Below are 13147 nucleotides of genomic sequence, written 5' to 3' on the forward strand. Positions count from 1 at the left end.
TTGATTTTTTTTATAATATTTACCTTTTTTATATTATAAAATTTATTTTTATTTTTTGTATTTTATAATATTTACCTTTTTTGTATTTTTTTAAAATAAAATGCACTAAATATATTAAACAAAATAAATTTAAAAAATCCAAAAGGGTGTGCAAGCAGGATCGCGGGGTGTAGACTAGGAATAATTGAGGTGTAGGGAATTAGCCAAGAGGAAGCCCAAGGATTTAAGCCCATAACAGCATCCGAACTAAAATAATAAACACAAATAGAGAAATGGGTGTGCAGAGAAATCCAAGGGGGGTAGACCCATGTGCCCAAGGCCCGACTCATTAACACAAACCCTAAAAGCAGGAATGAGGAAATGCTTTAGCTGCGGTTTCTCTTTCATAATGAGAGAAAAACAAAATCTCTCCCCTCAAACAAACCTTTCCTTAATTTACTCTCTTTGGTTCACGTTTCTACAAGAAAAAAAATCCTCTCAAGCTCTCCTGAAACACGCCTTCTCTCTCCCGCCGCACATCATCTTCTTCTTTGATTCTCTCTCTCTCTCTCTCTCTCTCTCTCTCTCTCTCTCTCTCTCTCTCTCTCTCTCTCTCTCTCTCTCTCTCTCTCTCTCACACACACACACTCACTCACTCACACACACACACACACACACACACACACACACATACACACACAAACACACACACACACAGATACATACACACACACACACACACACACACGCACAAAGGACATCAAAGCTCTCATCTTTTGTTCTCACGGTTCATGACTCAGCTTAAATTTTCATAGCAAAAAATGATTCAAGCGAAAGCATTAATGGTTAAAACTCATTGTGGTTCATACTCATACTTGAATTCAATGCAAATCAGGTTTAGTTTTGACTCGATTTTGTTTTGGTTTCATACTCGGTTTGGTATTGGTTTCGACTTGGCTCCACTTTTCTTTTTTACTTGGCTTTGTTTGGTTTCTGACTCAGTTCGGTACAGGTTCCGATTTGGTTCCGTTTTGCCTTTTTACTTGGTTCGATGTCGTTTTTTTTTATTCAATATTCGTTCAGTTTGGATTTGGGGTTTCTTATATGAACATACGACACTAGGGATGACAATTTGACCCACCCCCAATGGGCACCCGCAAATTTACCCATAACGGATAGGGTAAAAACTAGGGGTGGCAAAACGGGCTCGCCCCGCTGGGCATGCCCGTTTTGCCCGCATTTTTGTGCGGGGCGGGCCAAGGATTTAGGCCATCACCTTCAAATGTGTCTTCCCCGCCCCGCCCCGTTTTTTTCGCGGGCTTTTGCGGGCATGTGTCTTTACATAAATTTTTGCATTTTTAGGCTTAAAGAGTGCAGTGCCCGCGGGCTTTCCCCTCCCCGCCCTCACTTTTTTGCGGGACGGGTCTAAGTTTTAGGTTCGCATCCTCAACTATGATCGTCCCGCCTCGCCCCGTTTTTTTGCGGGCTTTTGCGGGGCGGGCATGCCCGTTTGCCACCCCTAGTAAAAACCCGCAAAAATGGTACGAGCATGGGCTCGGGTAATTACCCATAAAAATAAGCGGGTATGTGTGCGGGTATGGGCACCTTGGTACCCACCCCGCCCCATACCCGCACACTATATATTTATGTATTTTTATTTATGTTTGTAAATTTTAATTTATATTATTATATAAAAATGTATGTCTATCAATTATAAAATGTATATCAATGTTAAATCATTATGTATTTAATATAAGTGTTTGTTCATTTCAACAATAAACTGTTTGAAAACTTTTTAATGTTTTTAAAAACTTAAAATTATATGATATTTTATAATTGATCTATTTATTTTTAATAAGAATGTGGATCATGGGTATGGGTATGGGTACTTACATACCCATAGGGCACGGGTACGGATGCTAACTTTGGCACCCAAGAGGGTATGGGCTCGGGCACGGGGATTTTTTCAAATCACGAGTATGGAGATGGGTACTATAGTACTCTGTCCAAACCCTGCCCATTGTCATCCATATACGACACAACAAACAAACAAACTCAATCTAAAAAAAGGTGAACATCAAGAACATAAAAAAGATTTTAACATATATCAGATTTGTTTGTGTTTATTTGCAGGGATTAGCATGGAAATTAAATGAGGAATGATTCAAAACATGTGCATAGGCGATTAAATTGGAGAAAATGGCAAGAAAAAAACCAATTGGAATTCCAAATTCTGGCAAAACTAATGAGTTTTCCGGCGTGTTCGTTCGGCGAGCCCCAAAGATTAAGGTAAACGTGACTTTTGACACTCTTCTGCTTAGTTTTTGCTTCTTTTCGGTTTCTTTGAATCCCCTCTAAACCACTGCTTAATTTTTTTCTATTGCTACGAGGTACCACTGGTGGGTGATTGAGACTAATTAAAAATGACTAAAACACAAAATGATAAAAAAAAAAAAAGATTAATTAATCTTAAAAGAAGAAAATATTAGAAAATAATATATGTAAAAACGAATTGAAAAGAGAATGGAAAAAATCAAAATGGTCCCCTTCGACTTTTAGTCGACTGAGTTGACCATTGACTCAGACACAATGTCAATCATGTTCAGATGTTCGAATAAAAAAAACCACATTTATTATGTTTTCTTCGTTGAAGGAGCAATATCATGGAAGACTGGAAAGAAGTATATCATTGTTACTTCAACTATGAAGGCAGAATTTGTGGCATGTTTTGAGACCACGATTCAATCAATGTGGTTGCAAAACTTCATCTTAGAGTTTGGTATTGTCGACAGTATAGCTAGGCCGCTAAGTATTTATTGTGATAATTCTTCAGCTGTCTTTCTCTAAGAATGATAAGTATTCTAAAGGTGCTAAGCATATGAAATTGAAAGGTCTCTTTCCAGAGAAATTTGTTGACCATGTACAAAGAATGGACATTATGTAAAAATCCTTGTTAATATAATCAATATATATATATATATATATATATATATATATATATATATATATATATATATATATATATATATAGTTTAATGAGTGTATTGTACAACACTTATGAGTTCAATTAAGGTTATGTTTTTATTGAGTTTTATTAAGTTTTGTTATTCACATTATGTTGTTTATGATATTGCTAATATGAAATGCCAATGGTGTATTTGAAAAGTCATGAAAAATACATTATTATATATTTTAAAATTATTTTAATTGAATTAATTAGTGATACATTAAAGAAATCAAATTGGTGAATATTGTGACCACCGTGCTACAATCATTTTAGTACACTGAATAATGTCGTGAACATTAAATAGTGCATGATCACTATGTACATTAACAATCTTCGAACGGTGCTCGTGCACATTACATGAACAATGGCTTTTTATAATAAAACAATATTAGTTAATCAAATGTAAAAAATTAATTATATTATAAAATTGATTAATAAACACAAATATTAAAAATAATTTTTAATAGTAAAACAAAAAATTGATTAATGAAGTAATAAAGTTAATTAATAAATATCAAATATTAAAAATAATTTTTAATAATAAAACAAAGTTGATTAGTAAAATATAAATGCTAGTTAATAAAATTATAAAATTGATTTATTATTTTTTTATATCGATATGCCTTTAATTCAAATAAATTTGTTTTTTTGTTTTGATTTGAAAATAGGAAAGAGAAATTAATAATAAAAAATTGAAACCATATTATTTTATGATGTAGATATAGGCATCAAATGTAAAAATATCATGAATCAATTGTGACTTCATGTAACCAAATTGATTTAAATAAAAGAGGCCTAAATAAGATTATTGTTTGAGTTTAAGTGGATAATTAAGTCAATGAATTTTTTTTAAAATTAATTCAAATCAAAAAAATCAAAAATCAAACAAAGATCATCATCATAAATCCGAGTATGATATTATGGCCTAATGCCATGATCTACATTATTTTTGTTGATTTAGAAAAGTGGATCACAATTCAATAACTACTGTTCCATTCCAGGTCCAGTAACACAACATTGATGACAAACAAGACTCAACCCAAAAAAAGCATAAGCAAAATCTAAAACAGGCTTAAATGAACTCCTATGCTAACCAACAGTAAAATTTCCTAAAACAGATTACCAGAATTGAAAAACTCAAAGAACAATCCTGATACTATTTATCTTCAGCTGCAACAATCTTGTATTTCCCAGATCCCTTGTTCTGCACCAACAAAATCAAATCAAAATCGTTTACACAAAAAAACAAATCTATCCAACCAGACATGCAAAGATGTTACCTTTTCCCATATCTGAGAATGGGTTATGCAAAACCCAGCAACAACAGTAGCACCTTTCTTCCCTTCTTTATACTCAATACAAACATCCTCTTTAATCCCACAAGTAATATGAAAACCCAAACCACACTTTTGTTCAGAACAAACCAAAGCACACCCGTCACAGCGCCCACATACATAGCATTTCTCCAACCATCTCTTCTTCGGAACCTTAGAACAGTCAATCTTTTCTCTCCCTTCTGGATCAACAAAATACACTTCAGGAACAAGTAAAGCACACACCACGTGTGCCCACTTTCCGTCTATCGTTTGCTTCATAGCCCCTTCTTTTGTTGGACAGAGACAGCAACGTATTGGATCGGTGCTTGTAAAACGACACCGTTCGCAGAACCAATCACCCTCTGGGATTTGTTTTGCTAGTGGGTTTCCATAGCAGGAAGCGTGGACCATTAGGTTACAACCGTCGCAAAACACTATTGGATCTTCGGAGTTAGCGTCGGTGCTCTGACACACACAGCATAAAATCCCATCCTCTTCAGCGAGAACTTCTTTGCTGTTGTTGTTGTTAGTGTCTTGTGTTTGTTCCTGTTGAGGTTTTTTGTCGGCTGGGATGGGTGAGTGGAGAGCTGGGTTGTACTCGACATTGAGATCTATGAGAGGGTGGAGAACGGCGTCGTTTGTGGTGGTGTGGTGGTGGTAAAAGTGGGGTTGAAGAGCGGAAACTCGTTTTTTGGTGGGTAGAGAATAGATAGAGGGTGATGGTGTTGAAGGTGGGGTGTGAAAAAGTGAAGAGTTTCGAGATTCTTTACGTTTTTTGGTGGGTAAAGGTGAACATGGACTATGTTGTTGTTGTTGAGTTTGTTGAATGAATCTGTGTCTTTTGTTTGGAGGAAGATCGGTGAGGTTTGCGGCGAAATCCATGGTGGGGATGTTTGTAATTTGGAGTGAAGGTTGGTGGTGTTAATAAGGATTTAGTTTTGATTATGAAAGGAAATTTTGGTTTTGCGGGGAATTTGAAATGAATTCGGAAAACAGCGAGGGAAGAAGCAGTTGGAAATTGGAAAATATGAAAGTTCGAAAAATGAAAAAATTGGAGGTTTGGAAATGAAATAAAGCGGGAATAGAAAAATGTCGCGCGTGTTTTTTTCTCTTTTGGTTGAAAAATATGGCGCGTTGTTGAATCAATCAACTTGTTAACAGATTGGATCTGGTGAGAGGAGAACTAGACATGGGCTTTATTTATATTTTTTTATTGAATAGCAAGATAAGTTATTTTAGTCTTTCCAAATAAATAAATAAATATAAGCAATTAAAATATAAGAAAAAAATTATTTTGTAGATTTATTGACTAAAGTATTTGATTAATTTATAAATTAGATATATTAGTTATTCAATAATATTTTTTTAATAATAGATATTAGAGTTATTTTATTCTAATGTATATAAATTTAAGGGTGCCATGATAGAAAAATGTTAATCCTCCTGTCAAGTATTTATAAAATTAAAAATGAATGTTATATGCATTACTATTATTTTATTTTATTTTTAGAAATTAAATATTTTTTGCATGTGATTGTAGAAATTAATTTTTAAAATTGGATATGATCACAACAAATGACAGAGCACTTCTTTAAAAAATATTGAACATTGTTGTGTCCAATATTAGATTCAAACATAAAACTTTTGGTTAAAATAGAAGAGATCTTTTATCATCTCATCTAAATGTTTTGCATGTTTGCAATATTATCTTATTATTAATATTTGACTTTATTTCTCATGAAAATTTTTATTTGTTTAAAATATAACTTACTCATTAACTAATAATATTTGGCATTATTCCACATAATTTGTTTCGTTATTTCTATTTGTTTGCAATTATTCTTATGCAACTGTTATTAAAAATTTGAGATGAAAAGACTATGAATACACTATTCATTATCACTATTTTGTCTTATCACCGCACCATGAAATTTTAGCAACCAAATTTGTATTAGAGTATTTAAATTTGCCAAAATGACTAATAATGGTTAGTATCAAATATATATATATATATATATATATATATATATATATATATATATATATATATATATATATATATATATATATATGGATTATATTGTCTCCTAAAAATACTATTGTCGACTCAATCAATAATTATATGATGGATTTAATAAATGGAGAAAAAAAAATGTATTTAAGTTTTGATTTTGCGATTATGTGAACTCAAATGTTTACATGCTAAATGATGTGCATACTACCGAAATTTTTTAGCACAATTGTTTCTTTTGGACTTCCAAATCACAAGTTAATATTGAAAGTTGGAGTCCTAAGGTTATTGAGAAATGCTGACCACTCTTTAGGATTGTGCAATGGAACAATGTTGTAATAATCATTGATTCCCTATAAAATCAATTATTTTGGTCCTTTAATAACATGACATTGATGACTAAATTATTTATTTATTAATATTTTTAATTAAATTAATTATGTCTTTTAATTAATAATGAGTTATTTATTAATATTTCTTTTAATTAATATGTTTTTTAAGAAATTTATTAATACAAGTTTTAAAAGATAATTATATAGATTTAAGGTCCAATTGTTTCTAGATTCTCTTTGATCCACAAGTTGTCAATGGAAATGGTTTGAATAAACTGTATAAACATTAAATGTATGTCTAACAAAAACAATGTGGGATTATACCATATCTCATTTTTGTATCTCAAAACCATTTGGAAAACTAGGATGCTTGACTCAGAATGTTGCCACATTTGGCAACGATGCGTCAAAGCTCGATGAACAAAGATGTCTTCGAGCACATAACCAAGCTACACTGACGCACCCCCCCCCCCTCACACCCACATAGATACACACCCACACACTCACACTCACACTCACACACACGCAAGCACTAACACACACACACATGCACATACGCATCCATGCATGCACCCACCCACCCATATACACCCCCTCACACACACACACCCTCACACACACACATACACACTCACACACACTCACACATTCATACACACACATACACACCCTCATGCTCACACACACATACACACTTATCCAAATACACACCCACCCATACAAATCCACACATCCACCCACCCACCCACATGTATGCATCCACTAACACACACACACACAAACACACGGACACACGTATGTACGCACACAAGCAACCACGCACCCACTCACACACATCCACACACCCACTCATCCACCTATATACACCTCCCCCCTCATACACACACATACAAACATACACGCATGCGCGCACGCGCGCGCACACACATACACACTTCATTAGAACATAAAAGGCATTCTAATATTTTATTTCCCATTAGTACTTGAGAAATTTTACTAGATTTATTAAAATTTCAAAAAGTCGCAATCCAACCCTCTTTGTTATGACATTTCTTTTTCCAATAATTGGTATTATAGCTTCGAGCTTTGAGCATAAAAAATACTCAGTAGTGTTAGAGTTAAATGATCCTAACATGAATGTTTGAGTAAACAAAGCTCATAATTATCATACCCCAATTTCGTCAAGGAGATTAATCAAATCAATTCAAATTGGGTGGATTTTGTTCTCATTTTATTGCATCTTTATCAGTAAAATATATCCCAAAAATTTGTTTCAGTTGCCATTTTTTATTCTTTATTTTAAAATCTAAATATATAATAAAAATTGTGTTTTTTTAATGTGATGTTTTAATTCTTTATTTGTCTTTGTCAATTTCTTTTTCAAATGAATGCCCGCATACCAAGGCCCAAGGGCAAAGTTAAGATTAATTAAATAAGAAAACCCTATTTGGAAGGTATAAATAAGAGACCACTTAGGACTAGTAGGGAAAGCCCAATAAAAAGACAAGAGGTGGTGGCTGGTAAAAATATATTTTCCTCTCTTTCACTCAAATAAAAATAAAAATAAAAATAAAAAATGAAATTTTGAAGAAGAACAATCTTCTTCTTCGTCTTAGCTAACTCAATTAGAAAACATTTCCTCTCTCTATCTCTCTTGATTCTTTCCACCATCACTCTCTCACGTATCTTGTATGTGAACCATCACAATTTCTCTTTTCAAAACCAACCTTCCCCTATTCTTATTGTTTCTCCTCTTTCAACAACCGCACCACCATCGCCTGGCCTCACCCTTGCTCCATCATTACCATTCCTCTTTCCCTTTGCATCTCACCTCAACACTCTCTCCTTGCTTCACCGAACAACAACCATAACTTCCAACCCTCATCTGCTCCACTGGTCGCCTTCCATCTTCTTAAAATCATGACCACCATATCTCCACAACTCAGCCACTCAAAACACCTCCAAACCACAAACTGCCACCAACCAAAATCACTTCATCCATGATCTCTTCCGCCTCAACATCAACCTTCAGAAATCGAAACATCATTCATCACTGTGTTGGTGACGTTAATTACAAAGATTTGATTTCATAACATCTTATTTTGTTGTTGTTGTGATTATGTTGCAAGGTTGTATTGGTTTAATTTATGGATTTAAATTGATTTTGGCTTGGTTGTCAATTTCATAAGTGTATGATTCGGTTTGCATAATAACGATTTGGTTCTGCTCGTCTTTGCTTCGGTTTTTGAGAGCATTATGTTTATTCCCGTTTGATGAGGTATGTCATTATGAGTAAGTTTCTTTATGTTGTTGAGATTGAATTCTTAAGCATTTTGTCGCAACCTGAAAAATGGAATGCGAAAAAAAACAACCGGCGAAGAAAGACAGGAGAGTCGCCACCGTGCGTTATTCATCCCAAAGGAGGGAAAGGAAACGCTCGAAGTAAACCTGAAAAAGGAAAGGACAAGACGGGGTCTCGCAACCAAATCTTGGGTTCGGGAGTCGGTTATGCGAAGGGAAGGTATTAGCACCCCTACGCATCCGTAGTACTCTACGGGATCCACTTTTGTAGTTCTTGTCTAAAGGGTGTGAGTCTATCTTGTGCTGTTTACCAAAAAAAAGGGTTAAATGAAAATGACTCGCGCGGATGTCGCATCCACTGCATACGTATCTCATCTGAATATGAGAATCAGAGTCTTCGTAGCTCGGCTGACCTATGGGTTGGGGGATGTGTGCTCGCTAAGACATCGCGTCTTATGCCTACGTATCTCATCTGGAATGAGAATCAGAGCAAGTCGTAGTTCGGCTAACTACGGGGTTATGGATTGGGTTTTGGACGAACAACGTCACTACGCAATCTACCGGATGCTCGACCTTTGGAGACTTACTCGCCTGTAGTAGAAGGAGTAAACGTGTGTTATGGAGAAGAAAAATCAATGAAGGGTTTGTTTGCATTGTAGGAACGCGCATGCAAAAGGGTAATGAGGATAAGACCTCATAGCTCTTAACCCTGGACAAAGGAACCTGCATAAAGTAAACACAAAAACATTGCCTCCTATCGAGGTCTTCCAGCTAGGAAAGCAGTAAAATGCGGGAAAAATGTAAAAGTACCACGCGGATAAAGATCCGAAGTAACAGCAATTAGAGGAATGGGAAACCCTGAGATCCTTCCAAGCTAACATCATCAAAGAAAGTGGGTCAGTACAGGTAATCGGAATGAATCTCCAGGGGTTATCCCACAAATAAAGTGGGAAACCACGCAAGTTATCCCTGCAAAAGTCATGTGAGCCCTCACAAAAACTCAACAAAAGGGTTAGTGAAACACCATAAGCATCTTTTTCATGGATAACAGTATGGTTTCAGAAACCTCAAACCCTGTGGCATACACTTCAGAAATCATGTGATTAAACATTCAAGGCATAGGTTTCACCCATTCATAATACATCACACATTTAAAACATTCAAATTGAAGGCGTAAAATAATGGGAATAGGGCAAACCTGATTGGAGAGTTTGATTGAAATTGAGTTGCACCCGTGAGGCCCTTCAGGGTTTGGAGGCTGCTCTGAGTTCTCTGTCAGGTTTCTCTTCAGGTTTTCTCCAGGGTTTTGTTCCAAGGAAACCTCAGAGTATTTTGCTTCTCTCCTTTTTCTCAAGTGAAGCCTTGGTATTTATAGACTGAATTTCATGGTTTTGTGGGCTCAAATGAGAGAGACCCAAGTCCAAAATTTTTTATTATATTTTATTTATTTTTTTATTATTATTTTTATTTATTTATTTATTTTGTAAAAAAATATTTATTTATTATTTTTATTTTTTTTTCGTTTTATTTTTCATTTTTTTTTTCGTTTTTTTTTTTCCGGATCTAATTCTGATTGACATGATGAAATGCAATATGAAATGCTAAATGAATGCATGAATGAGGAGGGCAAATTTTGGGGTGTTACAGCTGCCCCTATTCAATCATCAGCTAAACCGAGTAGGATGAAAGCGAACAGCTTATCAGACAAACGGGGTGAGCTGTGATTGAATACCAAAGACAGACCGAAAATTTGCGCTCCGAGAACACCACAAAAACGCGGAAATACACCGTGCTGTTTATTTTTCTTCCGATCCTCTGGCTTAATCTGGAGTTTCGATCCTCTGGCTGAACCTATACTCAATTTAGTCCTCTGGTTGGATACTAATTTTGATCCTCGGGCTGGATACGATTTTGATCTTCTGGCTAGATCTTCTTCGATCTTCTGGCTAGATCTCCTTCGTTTCGATTCTCTGGCTGAATCTATTTCCTTTGATTCTCTGGCTGAATCTACTTCGATCTTCTGGCTAGATCTGAATTGTTGCGATTTTCGATCTTCTGGCTAGATCTTCTTTGTTTCGATTCTCTGGCTGAATCTACTTCGATCTTCTGGCTAGATCTGGATTATTTTGATGATAAATTCCCGTCATTAGGATCCCGCATCTGAGGCATGCGCTGGTTGACCCTCTTTTGAAATCTACACCCAACCTTCATATTAGATATGCAGCTTCGAGAATATTCCACTTTTGGGCTTCGTACATATTCTTCAGGCTAGAACATGTTGTAACGACTCCTCAATTAGACTTGGGCTTGCTGGGGAAATAAAGCTTGTAGGCGACTTCACTGGGGAATCTTTAAATTGAGCCTTAGGCTGGCTTACTGGAACACGATTCTCAGGCTGAATCTTCGAAATGACCCTCAGGCTGGATCACTGGAACACGATTGTCAGGCTGAATCTTTGAAATGACCCTCAGGCTGGATCACTGGAACACGATTCTCAGGCTGAATCTTCGAAATGGACCCTCAGGCTGGATCACTGGAACACGATTCTCAGGCTGAATCTTCAAAATGAACCTCAGGCCGGATCACTGGAACACGATTCTCAGGCTGAATCTTCAAAATGACCCTCAGGCTGGATCACTGGAACACGATTCTCATGCTGAATCTTCAAAATGACCCTCAGACCGGATCACTGGAACACGATTCTCAGGCTGAATCTTCGAAATGGACCCTCAGGCTGGATCACTGGAACACGATTCTCAGGCTGAATCTTCAAAATGACCCTCAGGCTGGATCACTGGAAAACGATTCTCAGGCTGAATCTTCAAAATGACCCTCAGGCTGGATCACTGGAAAACGATTCTCAGGCTGAATCTTCAAAACGACCCTCAGGCTGGATCACTCACGCTTGATCCTCTGGCTGGATCTCATGACCTTGGTTGTAAAGTAATTCTTCAGTCTGCTTGGAAGAACCTGTTTATCAGCTTATGTGTATACTTGATATGATATGCATGCAAATGCAAATGTTATGCATGGTGTAAAAAGAAATCTGCTTGGGGAAGCAAACTCCGGTAGGGAACAGATCGTTGTATCAATCCTTGAATGCTCTGTGGGGAATGATCCGTCTGCCGGGACCAATGAGCCACCAAAAATAAATTGGCTGCTTGAAAAGTTGACCTTGCGGGGGGAGTATCAACTATGGAAACTTTGTTCGGCGAGGCTCTGTGAGGAGAGTCTGTGGGGAAAACACTTCTTGGGGAAATGTCGTAGGAAACGGCCTTTGCTGGGGATATGAACTTGCTAATCGCCCTCAAGCTGGGGATTAACAAATCTGTTAAAAATAATCTGCTGGGGAATGAGATGAACACTGGGAACGCCACCCTCTCATCTGTTGGTTATGCAACCACTCCGCTGTTGCTAGGAAGATACAGTCTGACACTGTCAACTCCACTAGGGATATATAGTCTGGATACTGTCAACTCTACTGGGGATAGACAGTCTGGATACGGTCAACTCTGTTGGGGAACATGCTCTGCTGAGGAGAGACTTTGTCAACCGCTTGGGGATGAGGATTCATGACTTGGCATCCGGTTCCTGTGACCTGCAACCAAAAATACACGTATGCCTCGGGGGAATTACTCAGTTTGAATTCACCGTTCGGGATTAAGCACATTCAAAGCAATTTTAAATGTTTTCCTGTGCAAATCATCTGCAAAAGCCACCATTATGTTCATATGCAATATGTTTTATCAAAAATTCGGACATTTTTGCAAACAAACTGATAAATGAAAAATAAAGAGGCTCTTTAACTGAATTATTCGACTCTTAATGGGGAGAAAATTTATGCCAGGAATAGGCGAGGGTATCAGGAAGCTGATCCCTAAAAAGAGGTGATCGCTATAAAAAGAGAACTATCCTAATGACAACGGGGATACGGGGTCCCACTGAGTTTCGGCTCTGCTATGACTCGTATGTCCTCAAGACGTTCTGCTCATCTTGCTTTCTGAAGTGGATGATTAGTCGATCTTTAACCTTCGAAGATTGCCGGATTGAATGAAACGGTGATATAACACTGATGAACTCAGATCACAGTCATTCGCTTATTCCCTAACTTTTGCCTGGATCGCCCCCTTTTCGGGTTTTTAATCCATCGGGATACCCATTTTTGCCTGAGCCGCCCTTTTGGGTTTTCGACTCACCGGTG

General features: G+C 36.6%; 1 protein-coding gene across 1 annotated transcript; it reads right to left on the reverse strand.

Moving 5' to 3' along the window:
- Positions 1–3881: 3881 nt before the first annotated feature.
- On the reverse strand, positions 3882–5325 carry LOC127075394 (uncharacterized). Its single transcript, XM_051016869.1, has 2 exons — positions 4267–5325; positions 3882–4190 (listed from the first exon to the last, which is right to left on the reverse strand). Exons 1-2 carry the CDS (start codon positions 5182–5184, stop codon positions 4143–4145), a joined length of 966 nt encoding a protein of 321 aa, XP_050872826.1. The 5' UTR covers positions 5185–5325; the 3' UTR covers positions 3882–4142.
- Between the last annotated feature and the right edge of the window lie 7822 nt (positions 5326–13147).

Source organism: Lathyrus oleraceus, chromosome 4, assembly GCF_024323335.1.
Source record: "Lathyrus oleraceus cultivar Zhongwan6 chromosome 4, CAAS_Psat_ZW6_1.0, whole genome shotgun sequence".
In the NCBI taxonomy this organism is placed as follows: Eukaryota; Viridiplantae; Streptophyta; class Magnoliopsida; order Fabales; family Fabaceae; genus Lathyrus; species Lathyrus oleraceus.